This window comes from Petaurus breviceps, unplaced genomic scaffold, assembly GCF_028583685.1.
Source record: "Petaurus breviceps papuanus isolate PSGF00001 unplaced genomic scaffold, PetGlider_PUasm1.0 185, whole genome shotgun sequence".
Classification (NCBI taxonomy): Eukaryota; Metazoa; Chordata; class Mammalia; order Diprotodontia; family Petauridae; genus Petaurus; species Petaurus breviceps.
Genome location: NW_027185797.1, coordinates 25,864,882 through 25,880,459, shown reverse-complemented (window position 1 = coordinate 25,880,459; position 15,578 = coordinate 25,864,882). Strand labels below are relative to the sequence as shown.

Here is a 15,578-nt window from a genome sequence, read left to right as displayed (position 1 = left end):
TCTAGGATTTGTGATTTCCTCACGAGGGGACCTTAATGGCTGGTCTTCATGAATTGCTATGCCTAAAAAATGTTCCCATCTCTGAGGATGTCTGGTGAGGGGCATGTAGCAAGACTGGCTCCCCCAAAACAGACGTAGGTAGTAGATGCCCGAGGTCCTTCAATGGTGACAGGATTTCCACAGACATAGGCAATAGAGGGGTTGAAAACCAGAGTCCAAAAGATCTTGCTTTGAATCCCACCTCTGACACTTAATATCTATGTGACTCTGGACATATCACTCTAATATGGATATGGACATATCCCTAAACCTCATCTGTAAAATGGGGATGATGTTGTTATATTTTCAAAGAGAACCAATGACATCACCCACTGATGTCTTGACTTGCCAGTGAATTGGACTTAAGTGAGGCAGAGCTTCACAAAGTTGTCAGCTTCTGACAGTCACTCTTCTGAGTGACTGAAGTCCAGTGGCAGGACTAAAGTCAAGCTGAGTGGTGGTGGCCCAGGGTGCAGTGGATGACCTCGGCATCTTAGATGTCTGACCAAGCTCTAAGCTCTCCACAGCACCTGCTAAAGTCACCTTCATGACCACTGGAACAAAATGTTCTCATCCACTCATTCCATTGGTTATCTTGAGATTAATTTTACAACTATTGCCTTGCACTGACTTTTCCCTGTACCTGGAATATACGTCTGCCTCTTGGAATCCCTGGTTTCTTCAAGTTCCACCTTCTTCATGGAGGTTTTCCTGATGCCCACCTACTAGTGTCCTACACTCCCTGTTTTCCATGTACCTGGATGTACATATCACCCTCAACAGAATGTAAGCAGCTTGAGGGCAGGGATTGTTTCCCTTTTGTTTTTATATCCCCACATAACACCTAGTCCAGTTCTGGGTACAAAGTAGCATTTAATAAAGGCTTGCTGATTAATTGAAATGAGATAATGAATTAAAGAGCACTGTAGACTTGAAAGCCCTATTTGAATGTCAGTTTTTACTATTATTGCCTTGGCAATCCCAGCATCCCCTCAATATCTCTAGAAGGCATCAGAATAGGACCTTAGCACACAATCTGTTTATGAAATCAATCTTTTGGTCCAGACCTATGACTTCATTAGTGTAGGGAAAGTTCCTTCTACCAATGGGAACCCTCATCCCACAACTCTGCAAGACAGCTGCCTGGGGTTGCTGAGAAGTTGCTTGTCACATGACCAATATGTATATCAGAGGGAAAACCTGAAGCAAGGTGGGGGTGAAGGACTGGAGGAACAATGAAAGAAGTGATGACCAGCAGTTAATGGGAAACAGGAGAGTGTGGTAGAGACAAAGATGAAAAAGGCCCTTCCACTCCAGGCAGGAGGAAAATGCAGATGTGCTTTAATGCAGGTCAGCAGGTGCCAGGACCAGTCACAAGCCCAGTTCCTTCCTCACTCAAAACTCTCAACTCAGGGTTTTCCCCATTTGGAATTCAGCTTGAAAGTCAACACAAAATTTTAATTTGCTTTACTAAAATTTGCTTTGTAGTCAACTTGACTGAACCCTATCTATTTTAAAAAGCAGGAGATATTTAAAAGTTTTCCTGTAGATTACTGATCTGCTAATTCAGTTTAATTCGAGAAGCATTTATTAAACACCAACTATGTGCAAGATATTGTCCTAGGCACTGGGAATGGTGAAGAAAAAAACCACAGTTTCTCTCCTCAGGGAATTTACTATTCCACTAGGCAGCTATGACAGGTTCCCAGGTCAATAGAAAATATACTTCTAAAGGCAGTAGGAGTGATGGAGAGCAATGGGGTTGGGGTGGAGGATGTGCAAAGAAGAGGGGGTTGGGGATTCCAAAAGGTAGATATCATAAGATCACAGATTTTGAGCTGAAAAGGAACTTAGGGGCCATGAAGCCCAACCTCATGTTACAGTAAAGGAACTAAGGCTGAGTGTGACTAGGACAGAGTGACATAGTCAATAAGGCAAGATATGAACTCAGATCTTTCTGATTCCAAGCCTTGTACTCTCTCTACCCACTGCACCACCTAGGAAGGGGGAGTTTTCTAAGTACTGGAGGGTAGCCTGTGCAGGCTCAGAGAGGTAGTTCTGCATTGTAGAAGTAGCAAAGTGGGCCAAGTTGGCTGGGATACAGAAGGCTCCAATGAGGAGGTGTAATTTGCGATAAATGGGGAAAGATGGGCTGGAGCCAAGCTGTGAAGGCTCTAATACCAAACTGAAGAGTTTCAACTTTATCCTGGAGCAGAGAGAGCCCCAGAAGTTTTCTGAACAGGGAAGTGACACAATCAAAACTATGCCTTAGGAAAGTCACTTTGGTGGCTCTACAGAGGAGAGATGGGAGAGGAGAGAGACTTGTAGCAGAGACATCAATGAGGAGGTTGTGGAAATGAGAGCTTGAGGCTGTGCTGAGCAATTAATTGATGGGGAATTCAGTGAAGATCAAATTAACATGACTTGGCAACTTATTGGATATGTGGGGGAAAGTGAGGGGTCAAGCAGAATGCCAAAGTTACAAACCTGGCTGACCAGAAGGACCATGATCCCCTCAACAGAAGCAGGAAAAGGTAGGACAAGCTGGAGGAAAAGATGAGCTCTGTTTGAGACCTTTAGAGAATATTCAGGTAGAGTTTTCCCACACAGTGGACAGATTTCTTTTTTGTTTATGTGTTTGTTTTTGCTTTTTGCAGGGCAATTGGGGTTAAGTGACTTGCCCAAAGTCACATGGCTAATTTTTGTGTTGTGTCTGAGGCCAGATCTGAACTCAGGTCCTCCTGACTCCAGGGCAGGTGCTCTATTCACTGCAACAACTAGCCGCCCCAAGTGGACAGATTTCTTGAAGGCAAGAACTTCATTCTTCTCTGCAAGGTTATGATACCGAGGGCAATGCATGTTCTGAGTGGGCTTTCAACAAACCCCTTGGAATTTCATTCTCATTCTCAATTGTATTCTTTGGTTTACAATGCTATAAGGTAATCATTCCAGTCCAGCCACTCCTAAGCTATACCTGGGCAATAGGAAGCACTTGCTGTTTACATGCTCTTCCTAAGAAGGATTCACTTCTATTTCTTCAAGTGAAATATTTATTCTATGGCACTTCATCTCCTGAAAGGATCCTGGAACTTCCAAGCCAAAAGGGGCCTTAGCAACTGTAGCCCAGTGATGAGGAAAGTGAAGGCTAGAGAGGGAAAGAACTTCATTCTATTTCACAGTTAGAGGGAAAGCTTAGACCCTGATATACTGAATCTTCTTCCAGTGTTTTCCCCACCATACTGGGAAAGGGTACTGGTATAAGAGAATTGTTTTAAATGAATCTGATATTCACTTCCTCGTGGACAGAGCTTTATTATGGAGAAAAAAAATTAAAGGAAGGATTGAGAATTGAAGGAAAGAAAGAAAAAAAAAGGGAGGAAGGGAGAGAGGAAAGAGGTAATGTATTACAATGGAAAAACACTGGATTTGAAATCAAAGGACCTGGGTTCCAATCTTGACTCTACTACTTACTACCTGTAGGGCCTTGGGTAAGTCATAACTTCTCTAGGTCTCAGTTTCCTCATCTGTAAAATGAGGCAGTTGGACTCTGGCCTCTAATAGGGCTCCTTCCAGATTTGATCCTAAGATTAAAAAAAGCTACCACAGAGGTTTGCAAAAAGTTAGTGCTTTAAAAACGTTGAATTGTTTAACTGAATTGAAGGGGGGAAGGAGAGGGGGAGGGAGAAACAGAGCCAGAGAGACAAAGAGAGAGGGGCAGAGAAAGACAGACATAGGAGAGAGAAAGAGGAGAGGGGGAGACAGAGACAGAGACACAGAGACAGAGAGAGACAAAGAGAGAGAGCGAGCACTTCTCTACCTCTTGCCTGCCCAGTATCTTTGCCAAGAAAACCCCAAAAGGGGTCACGAAGAGTCGGACACTGCGGAAAAACAACTAAATCACAACACAAATTAGCAGCCCAAGATGCATTTCTAAGTACTATTCTCTTAAGGTTTTAAAAAAAAATGCCCGTATCTGAAATCCTGTGATCTCTCTGGCTAGGTTCACGGAAACTTTACCCCTGCCTGCAAAGCCAAGGCAGTCGGGCAGGCTCACTTCGCAGAGGCGAGAAGAGCGTGGCTCCCTCCAAAAGGGCTCCCATTGTGACATCACCGGGTTCGAGTATCCGGACCCAAGTAGCCCTTTCCGAGCGTTCCTAGCCGAGCCTATTGGCTCCCCAGCATTATGACGTCACGGGCCGAGCAGGCTCCGCTCTCCGGAGGCGCGGCAGGAAGGTTTTGTTCGGTGACTAGGAGGAGCCGAGGGAGGCGATCGCGTCCCGTCCTCTCCGTGGAGCTCGTGTAGCGTCCGCCCCCACTCCAGCCAGCCGCTGGCCACGCTGCCCGCTCAGCCCAACTGTCCGCGGAGCGGGAGGGAGAAGGAAGAGGAGGGGAAGGAGGAGGAGGAAGAGGAGGAGGGACCGAGCCCGTAGCCGCAGCCCGCCCCCAGCCCGCCCGCCGCCTGCTTTTTACCCACAACATGTAAACAGTCCCCGCGAAGAGTTCTCCAGGGAGCCGGAGCGGGAGAGCTGGTCCTGGAAGCAGGTCCGCGAGGAGCCCCCTGGTCCCGCGGATTCCCCGGGCGGGATCGCCGACGGACTGGGAGGCAGAGAGCAGAGGAAGCCCGGGCTGAGCCTAGCCGAGTGGAGCGCAGCGCTCGGGGAGGGGAGAGGCTGAGCAGCGCCCAGAGGGCCGGACAGCCAGAGCGAGGGAGCCCCAGAGAGAGGAGGAGCGAGCGAGCCGGGCAGTGGAGAGGGAAGCTAGGCGGGGGCGACCGACGGCATGGATTTCCAGCAGCTGGCTGACGTTGCGGACAAATGGTGCTCCAACACCCCCTTCGACCTCATCGCCACGGAGGAGACAGAGAGGAGGATGGATTTCTACGCTGACCCGGGGGTCTCCTTCTATGTGCTGTGTCCGGACAACGGCTGCGGGGACAATTTTGTAAGTGCCTGGGGAGGGAGGTGCCTCTGGCCCGGACTGTGGGCTAGGAGCGGTAGGATGGACGGGCGGAAGGTGTGGGTGGGTGGGGTGAAGGTGGACTTCCCCTTTCCCCTGCGCCTGAGCCCGCCTGGAGGGGCTTGGTGGAGAGGGGTCGGGGCTGGGCTGGCCTCCCCGGGCTTAGAGGCTAGGGGATGCCGCCCTCGGGGTGGGCTGCGGACTTCCAGGGGGGCGGACCCAGCGGCCTGAGCGCACTTGGGGAGGATCCTGGGTGGCGCCGCGCTTCGGCTCAGACCCTGCGGGCTGGCCCAGCCGCGATTCGGGGAGAGTTGCGTAGGAGCCCGAGAGAGCCAGCCCGGGGGCTGGGGTGAGAGCATCTCCTGGGGCCATCTCTGTCCCGAGGCCCCGCCCAGGCGGGTGCGGGGTCCTAGGCTTGCAGCCCTCTGTCACTCCCCGCCCCTTGACTGGATCCCCTCTCTACAGCCCGCTGCTCCGGCTGGCAGTAGGCTCCCTCTCCGTCCCCTCCCCTCTCGCACACTGCACAACTCCTCGGCTTTCCCAAACCCGGTAGAAACACCCTCCAATCCCCCGTGGTGATTCCCTGCTCCTGGAAATGGGCACAAAGCCGCGTTTCCCAGGGCCGTGCCTGGGCTCCTGGACCTTCTGCGGAATCTCCGCCCTGATCCTAAAAACGCGCTCACACAGACCCACACCACACACACACACAGACCCACACCACACACACACACAGAACATAGACACAAGCTCGAAGCAGAGCTTGGGCGCGCCTAAAGCACCCGCCTCGCTTCCGTGTTATTAGCTGCTAGCGGATTGTGTGTGTTTGTGTGAGTGTGGATGTGTGGATGGATAACTGCCTGGGAGGGTGGGGTCTGCAGCCTTTTCGGCCACAGCCTTTGGGGCTGGAGGAGGGTATTGGAAACGCGCTCCCTAGCCACAGAATCCTTGGGAAGTCTCCAGTTACCGGGCCCGGAACCCACTCTCTTGCCCCTCCCCTGCTGGGGAGGAGTCCTGGGAGATCTCAGCACCCCCTGCGTTCAGATGGACTAGGGCCTGGAGCTGCAGGAGCCCCCTACCCCCAAAGCCCTTCTTCCTTCCCTCCCACTCGGAATGGGGAAGGGGGTTAGGAGAATCAGATTGGAGGGGGTCATCCTAGAGGGAGGGGATGCCCCCACGGTGCCCGGCCGGCCCAGTGGAAGCAAAGAGAGGATCCCCTTCAGGCAATGGCTCCTGAACAAGAGAAGCCTAAATACCCCCGTGTCAAAAGGCAGCAGCTTGGGCTGTTCTTTAGTCCTAGAAACATAGAGCTGCAGAGTTTGGGGCATGCTACCTTCCTAGGGAGGACACTCCAAACTGGGGGGGGGGGGAAGGTGTTGGAGGAGCCCAAGTCCAGGTTCAGCCCATCCTTAGGCCCTCTGCTGTGTCTGGGACAAAGCTCTCCAGGACCTGGGCTTCAGACCCTATACTCTCTTCTCCCCATTCCCAACAGTGACCTCAGACACCTCACAAAGTCAGCCGGACTGATCCCCTTTCCCCTTTGACTATCTTCCTCCACACTCTGGCCACAATCTGTTCAAGGCCCTCCCATCTTTCCAGGCCCAGCTTAGACAACACCACCTCCAGGAAGCCTTCCTGACTCCTTACTAAAATTGACCTTTCCCTCTAGGTTTCTCCCAACACTTTTCTTGCGTGATTCCTATGCATTTACTATGACCTTCCCCGTATCACCGTTGTGTATTACTTCCACTAGAGTAAGCCTTAATGAGCAAGGTTCTCTGCCTTACTAAACTCAGTACCTTAAACCTAGGGTCAGTTATGTGATGCAGAGTCCTGGGCATGGAGTCAGGAAGACTCATCTTCCTAAGTTCATATGTGACTTCAGGTACTCACTAGCCATGTGACCCTCATCAAGTCACTTAGCCCTGTCTGCCTTAGTTTCCTCATCTGTAAAATGAGTTGGAGAAGGAAATGGCAAACCGCTCCAGGATTTTTGCCAAGAAAGCTCCAAATGGGGTCATGGACAGTCCCACAGACTGAACAGCAAGAACCTTACACCGCATTTGTACTGGTGAATTAAATGCACATAGGTGATAAGAAATGAGAACTGCCTTCTCTTCTGAGGAGAGTGAAGCGTTCTCTGAGGAGCAGCATGGTGAATAGGACTGAGTCTTTGACACATGCAAATGGAGTGATCCTGGACAAAGTCACCTCCCCTCTCTTCTTTTCAGTCTATATAATAAAGAGGAAAAGGACCTCAGACACCATCCATTCCAACCCCTTCATTTTACAGATGGGGAAACTGAGGCCCAGAGGAGATGAAATGACTTCCCCAGAGTCACATGGACATAAGGGTCTGAGGCAGGATTCAGTGTTGGATCTTCTGACCCCAAGTCCCCTTCCACACACACCCCCCAATCTACTACACCACATAGGCATGGGAAACAATCTGCTTTACATTTTCTTTTTTACCATTTCATTTTACCATTTCTTTGGTTATTGTAAAGAATGCTCAGGAATCTAGTAGTATTTTTGGAAAGAAAACTCCACTGGAAATCCATGAAGTGCTGGACGTGGAGTCAGAAAGAACTGGGTTCAAGTTCTGCTCTGATACTATCTATGTGTTCATGGCCAGGTTTCACCTCTTTGGTTTTCCTTTTCCTCATCTATAAAATGGAGGCACATCTGATACCTACTGACTACATGACCCTGGACTTAACCTTAGTTAAGTTACTTTATGCCACACTTAGGTGCCTCCAGTACTCTTGCCTCAGGCCATGCTATAATCTCTGTTTGGGGAGAGGAAGTACACCCACTCAAATGAAATTAAGAAAAGCATCTATTAAGGCTTACTCTGTGCTATGCCGAGTTCTGAGGATACAAATACAAAATCAAAGAGAGTCTCTGATTTCTGAAAGTTTACGTTCCAATGAGGGAAGCCATGCATCTGAGGGAGTGGTGGTCAGCGAGAGGTCCTTTGTTTGAAGGAAATTTTTTGGAATGTTTAGTGGGACCTTGAGGGAAAAGATTGACACATCCTATCCAGGGACAGTGGCAGAGCTGATTTGATCATAGTTCGTGTTTCCAGAATGCTCTCTCAGCACCCTAGGAAGATCATTGATGACAGGTAATTAGGGATAGCTTTCTGGAAGTGACCACTTACTCAATTCACCAAACATTTATTAAGCATCTGCTGTATACCAGGCACTTTCTACAAAATGAAAAACTGCCCTTGAAAGAGCTTATGTGGAGTTGATAGGAAGGGAGTTTTGGTCTTAAGAGTCATAGGATATGTGGAGCCAAAGAGCAGTTAATCTTCATACCCTTTCCAGAGGCAATGGTAACATAAAGTTGATTACTATTCCTGAGCAAGACATTTGAAATGTTAGGGTTGATGAAGGGAGTCATCATGGATGGTAGCAGATGGTAGCAAGATTCCTTGCTAGGCTTGAATTTCCTGCTGGGTAGGCTGGAACCCACATCTCCTTAAAGCTAGCCATTGTCTTCTTCTTAGCACATAGGATCCCAGATTTAAAGTTGGAAAGGACCGCATGAACCATCCTACCCCACCTCATTTACAGAGGAAACCAGAGAGGGAAAGTAACTTGGTCAAGTTCAGCTAGATAATAAGTAACACTCTCATGATTTGAACTCATATACTCTGACCCCAAATTCATTTATTATTCTATGATATCGTATTACCTCTAAGGACCCTACTCCTGTCATATTACCTTTCTAGGATAGTCCCCAAAGTTAATAATTTCCAGGATATTTTATGCTTGCTTAGCCTGTCTGTCTCTTTCTCTCTCTCACCCTTTTCTCTCTCTGACTGATATATATATATACATAAATATATAACAATCATAATGTATATTCATGCATAATAATTTCATATGCATGTATTTATATATAAATTAGCTAGGACCTGGAGTTAGGAAGACCTAAGTTCAAATCCTGCCTCAGACATTTACTAGCTGTGTGACACTGGGCAAGTCACTTAACCTCTGTTTGCCTTATAGTTTTCTCCTTTGTAAAATGAGGATAATAATGAAACCTATCTCTCAAGGTTGTTTTGAGAATAAAATTAGATAATATTTGTAAAGTACTTGGCCAGCCTTAAAGTTCTATGTAATTGTTACTACTGTGAATATCATATATTGCTATATGCTGAAGATATGCACTTAGCAAATTCACTTCATAATAGGCACCTTTTAATTGACTGACTAAATTACCATAATTTGTAATAATAAATAAAAATAGCATTTTGTAGGACTAGTTTTGAATGTCACTTCCTATAGACTAAGCTGTAAAATTTTTTGTTTCTGCCCTGACAATTTAACTATTCAAATACTGAAAGAAGGTGGAAAAGGTTGTCTTCGGTAGGCTAGAGTGTTCTCAGAGTTGCTTCTGCAGGTTACATTAACAAAAAAATTACTGTTTTCTTCACTGGGTTTTCTTGTAACTCCTGTCAAGTTGTCCCTATACTCTTCTGTCTGTAGTACAAGGGCTTAAATTGAGAAGATGAAGAAAAATCTTGAGAATGCTTGTTTCCGTGAAATCTGTTTCAAAAATGGGGGGGAAATGTAACCATCTCTTGGAATAGCTAGAATTGATGGGACAGTGGAATGAAAGGTCCTTGAAGGCAGGGACTGGACTATTTTGTGTTTCTCTGTATTCTCAGCCCTGTGCTGTGACCTGACCTGGCATACAGCAAGCCCTTAATAAATGCTTTTTGACTGACTGACAGAAGTGTCTCTGCGTATTCAGTAGAAACTGCCCCAAGACTAAGCAAGAGCCAAATGTATGGGGATTTCCTCCTGGTTTCTTTTTAGTTGAACTATGTAAGTTCTTCTGTCAGGCTAATCTGACCTCCTCCAATCCTCATTCCCTCCCCCAAACTTTCCAGCTCTCATTTAAGGATTGGCTTCCTTCCATCTTAGACTATAAACTTGTGAAAGATAGAGATTGTCTTTCTTTTTGCTTGTATGTGTATACCCAATGCATGGCACAGTGCTTGGCACATAGTAAACACTCAGATGCTCCATCTATCCATCCTTTTGCTGGTCAGGCATTTTTCAGTCATGTCTAACTCTTTGTGACCCCATTTGCGGTTTTTTTGACCTAGAAACTGAAGTGGTTTGTCATTTTCTCCTCCAGCTTATTTTACAGATGAGGAAACTGATGCAAGCAGGGATAAGTGACTTGCCCAGGGTCACACAGCTAGGAAGTATCTGAGGTCAGATTTGAACTTGGGAAGATGAATCTTCCTGACTCCAGGCCCAGCGCTCTGCACCCCCTAGCTACCCATATCCATCCATCCATTCATCCATCTATTATCTATTATATTTGTCCATCTATCCACTCATCCATCCCTTTTATCTATTTAAGCCCATCCTCTCCTCTATGTTAATAAAAATGTACTTACTACATGAAATTGAATGAGAATAAATGCAAAGTCTTATGTCTGGGCTCAAAAAATATACTTTATAAGTGCAAGATAGTTAGACAGCAGTTCCCATGAAAAAGATCTGCCAAATATGGCAGCCCAGAAAGTTAATGTAACCTTAGACTTATTAGGAAGAGTGGCATCTAGGATTGGGCAGGTGATAGGTCTACTCTAGCTTCCCCTGGTCCAAGCACACCTGGAGTGCTGTGTTCAGTTCTGGGTGATGTTAACAAAGGACATTGGTACACTGGAGGGCCTCCATAGGAGATAAATGGCCTGAATATCATAGCCATATGAGGATCAGTCGAAGGACCTGGGGCATTTAGCCTGGAGAGCAGAACGGACTTGATAGCTGTCTTTCTGAAGCAGTCTCCCAGAATACAGACTAGACTTACTGTGTTTGGCTGTGGAAGGTAGAAATAGGAGCTGAGTGGAAGATGCAGAGAAACAAAATCTAGGCTTGATATCGGGAAGAGCTTTCGACCAATTCCAGAGTGGATTGGGCTGCCTGGAGGGCAAGGACTGCTCCTTGGGGGAGTGACCTCCTTGGTGATAACTCCTTGTGAAATGTGTTGTGGGAGGGATTCTCTCCCTTCCAGCTCTGAGTCCTTGATTCTGAATAAGTAGATGAATACAGGTTAGCTCTTGGCTTCTGCCCCTACTTTGGCCTGAGCCCTTCCAGAATTCATCCTTTGGCATCTAGTTGGTACAGGGTTCCAGTGATCGCGGCTGGCCCACCTTCCCCTCTGGAGACATCCTTCTAGTGCGAGGAGAGATGAGTTTACTACAGGAACCAGCAAGAGGGTGGCTGGTAGGCACTGGTGTGTCAGCCAATTTCCCTTTCCTGCCAACCCTGAGCTACTGAGGATTCTATTAGGCTCCAGGAGTATGTTATTGGTAACAGCTGATGTGCCAGATGGGCAGGCAGATGTGTATATATGTATAGATTGAGACCAGTAGACATGACTTCTTTAACCCTGGAGCACTGCTTGACTTGAGCCTTGATCTCTGTCCTGGGACAGTATAGGAGAGGAAAAGGAGGTCTATAGCCATCCCAGAATGTGTAAGAACGAAGATGCTTGTCTCATTTCACCCTTAAGGAACACTGAAATATAGAAAGAATTGCTACAATTTTCATTCCATTTAAGGAAAAATGTTGGGAACAGAGGGACCCATGGCTTTTACCATTTTATCGTTTGTGTTCTAGGAGTAATGGATATTAGTGGAGACAGAAAGACAAGACAGGCTGGTTCCATGGCAGGAGTGAGGGGTGATGGGAAGACCTCCAAATAGATCCACCAGCACCCTTGAGATATCAGGAGAACATGACAAACATGTCCAACTCATTGGATAGACCAACACACGGATTTTGGGGAGGCTATGGGTGAGAGTTGTGCAGAATAGGCAGGCATAGAAGAATTGCAATCTTCATCTCTGGAGGGAAAATCCTTGAACTGATGAGATGATACTCATTTAAATATGATCCAAGGCATTTGCCTACTCTTTAGATTAGTGGTGGAGAGTAATCTATTCAAATGGCATTTAACCTTGAGGATACTGCTAGCTGTCCTGTTGCTAAAAAAGAAATTAGGGAAAGGAAGAAATAGAAATAAATATGTTTTATTTAGCCCCAAAGAGCACACTAAAAGTGTGTAGGGAATGTAGAGAAGGGGCAGAAATGCAGCTAGACCCGTGATGTCAGGAAATACTTCTCCAGTCAAAGGTCTCTGAGAGTGGAGCAGTCTTAGGAGATCATGAGATGCCTTTCACTGGACGTCTTCAAGCCAAGGCTTCTTGGTGGGCATGAGGTAAAGGAGATTCTTAAATGTTCAAGCCTGAGTTGGGCTTGAGGGGTCCCTTCCTATATCCAGTCAAGATTCTCTGCATTTACCATAGTTACGGGATGCTTTCAGTGATGTGGGCTGAGGGCAAGTACTACTGATATATTTGAATTCAACCCCAGAAGGGGAGACCTAAATTTTTTTTTTTAAAGCAATCAGGGTTAAGTAACTTGCTCAAGGTTACACGGCCAGTTATTTCTGGGTGTGGTGCTAAGTATCAGAGGCCAGATTTGATCCCCAGGTCATCCTGATACTGGGGCTGGTGCTCTTACTCACTGTGCCACCTGGCCTCCCATGAGACCTAAAATTTTACAGTTGCTGAGAAGTAAGGTGGAGTTAAGCTATTTACTCTTCAATTGGACATACATAATTGTTTGGACTGACACACTGGGCTGAGTTTCTTCATGGGTAAAATGAGCAGGATGGCTCTCTAAAGACCCGTCCAGTTCCAGTGGTTATCTCTATGTATTAAGTACTATATGCCAGGAGTTGTTTTGTGATTCTGAGACAAATCTGTGGCAAGAGGCCCTTTGGCTTTGTGGTTAACAAGGTCAGGGTTGTTAGTGGGAGAGAAGCAACAAAGTTCTTAACCTGAGATTCTGTCACCCAGTGACAGGGTCTTCATGGTCAGTCCCTCACAGAATGGAAGTGGTGATAGATTTCTCTTTCATACTCACCAAAAGTTGGATCTGGTCCCAGAACACAAAGGCTCTGCCCTCTGGATCTCTGGCCATTTGCCTGCACCAAAGATTCTATCCCAAGGGCAGAAGAGACCTGGTAACCCTTCTCTCTGTGCCATGGGAGAGGTGGGAGGTCCCTGTAAATAGACAGTGTTACTCACAGTGGCCAGCAAGGGATGAAATGGTCTGGCTCAAGTCCCACCAACACTGAATTTCCATAACCATACTAAGTGCCACTAACCTTGACTCTGCAGCCATCATGAGTTGATGAGTGAGGGGAGTTGGGGTCAAGGGAGAAAGAGAATGACTAGAATGACTGTGTGATATATATATATGTATATATATATATATATATATATACATAGATATATATACACATATATAAAGAGAGAGAGAGAGATTGATTTGGGGGTACTGTTTATTTGTTGTAAATAGAGAATGTTAGTTAGACCAGTTCTGCTAAATTCTGTTAACAATCCTGTTACAACTCCCCCCAAATTTTATTTTAAAAAATATTTTGATAACTACATCTTAGTATAATTGTTTTCCTTTGAAATCCTGTGGATTTTATTTGATGTACTTTAAAATTTTATTGTGAGAGGAGCTTCCCAGGTCTCATCAGCCTGGAGAAGGCCTCCATGACAAAAAAAAATATAAGAATCCCTGGCAATAGAAGGAGGGAATGACCACTGTCCAGGGAGCTGGGTTCAAATCCTGCCTCCCTCCCTTACTACCTATGTGTCTCTTAACCTCTCTTGGCCTTAGTTGTCAAGTGAGGGACTTGGACAGGAGGTTGATGGAGGCCCTTCCAGATCCAAACAGGTGATGGGGAAGGGGGAAGGAAGATGGAACTGAAAAAAAATTAACTTGAATAAAAAAATCAATAAAGATGGGACCCTGGCTCTGGCCTTTCAGAAAGTTCAGGCAAACAGCATGTGGCTGCAGGGCCCTTGAAAGAACACTGAGTTTAGAGTCACAGGCTCCAGGTTCAGATCCTTCCTCTGTGATCCTGGATAAATCATTTTACTTCTGGGTCTGGGTTTCCTTATCTTACAGAATATAGTAGCATCTAGTAGGTATAGAATAAATACCCATTGGTTAAAATAACACAGTTGCCTTTATGGCTCATTAAGGCCTCCAAAACATAGCCTGGCTTTGGAAGGTTTAAACACCAGGACCTCCCAGCTGTGTTCCTTGCAGCTTTTTGTTGTTCAGTCATTTTTCCATCATTCTGACTCTTTATAGCCCTATATGGGGTTTTGTTGGCAGAGAAACTGGAGTGGTTTGCCATTTCCTTCTCCAGCTCATTTTACAGATGAGGAAACTGAGGCCAAAAGGGTGAAGTGACTTGCTTAGGGTCACACAGCTAGGAAGTGTCTGAGGCTGGATTTGGACTCACAAAAATGAATCTTCCTGACTCCAGGCCCAGCACTTTATCCATTCAGCCACCTAGAAATTCTCTGTTCTTCACAACAGAAGGTGCTTAATAAATGCTTCTTGGATTGGCTGAGGTCACTTTCAGCTCTAAGTCAAGGAAAGAGCATGGTACAGAAGTCTGAGGGCTTGGGGTTTGAATCTCCAGCCTGTCATTGATTACCTTAGACCCTGAGCATGGTGTTTTGCATCTTTTCCCCTCCTGTTCAATGAGGAGATTGGACCAGATGGCTCCAAAGTTAGCTCTCTCATTGCTGTCTTTGAATCCCTACCGCCAGGGCCTGACACACAGTAGGTGCATTAATAAATGTTTGCTGATTGACTAGGATCCTAGGATCCCTTGGGGAGGGGGCGGGAAGAAAAGAAATCCCAAAGTCTCATGACTAAAAATATTGCTTGAGCTGGTCTAGCAGAGAATGTTGTTTTCCTGAGCTTTCTGCCCCTGGGAAATTCCCATCTGGTTGTTTGCGTGGGAGTGGGTTCTGTTGCATCGACTTTCCATTGCATAGACTAGGCGTGAAGCTGTGGTACCCCAGCCCAGAGCTGGGGAAGGCTGTCCCTGCTGTTTAAAGACAGCACATTGCCCCCATGTTCTTCGGGAAGTCTGTGAGCAGGGCTATTCATTTATTTAATTTCCACTGTTTGTGGAGAGGCCTGGAATCCTTAGTCAGCATTCTTGGCGTCAGGTGGCAGGTGGTTTTATTTTCTTTCCAACCTGGCAGGGGCAGGTTTGAGCCCCAATCAGACTTCAGCAAGGGGTGAGGTCTGGAGTAAGAGAATGAGTCCCATCCCTGCCACTAACTGCGATGGGACCTTAGGAAATCAGGCAGCCCCTCCACAAGCATTTTCATGTGCCTGGCACCAGAGTACAACATGAGAAGTGTATGTTCTAGTGGAAGAAGAAAGACAACAAGCTGGTATATAATTATACACAAAATCAATACAAAAAGTGAATTGGAAAAATATTTACAAAGGAGCTAAAAGCGAGGTAATTTGGGAGGGAGGATGTCCACATTTGTGGAGCTACCGAGATACTTCATGCAGAAAATGGCGCTCCTCTGTGGGCAGGTCACTGAATTTCCTGTGCTTCGGTTTGTCTGCAAAATGAGGGAGTTGGACTAGGTCTAGCCTCCCAAGCCCCTTCCAGTGCAGGGTCTGTGGTCCTAGGAACCTCAGTCAATCTCC

The 15,578-nt window shown here is 46.5% G+C and overlaps 1 protein-coding gene across 1 annotated transcript in view; it reads left to right on the top strand.

Annotated features, from left to right (window-relative positions):
- Positions 1 to 4,262: 4,262 nt before the first annotated feature.
- The window catches only part of MTURN (maturin, neural progenitor differentiation regulator homolog), a 30,097-nt gene continuing 18,781 nt past the window's right edge, over positions 4,263 to 15,578 (top strand). Inside the window, exon 1 of the mRNA XM_069088629.1 lies at positions 4,263 to 4,980. Coding sequence (XP_068944730.1) covers positions 4,819 to 4,980 — 162 coding nt within the window. The 5' untranslated portion in view covers positions 4,263 to 4,818. The remainder of the gene's footprint in view (positions 4,981 to 15,578) is intronic.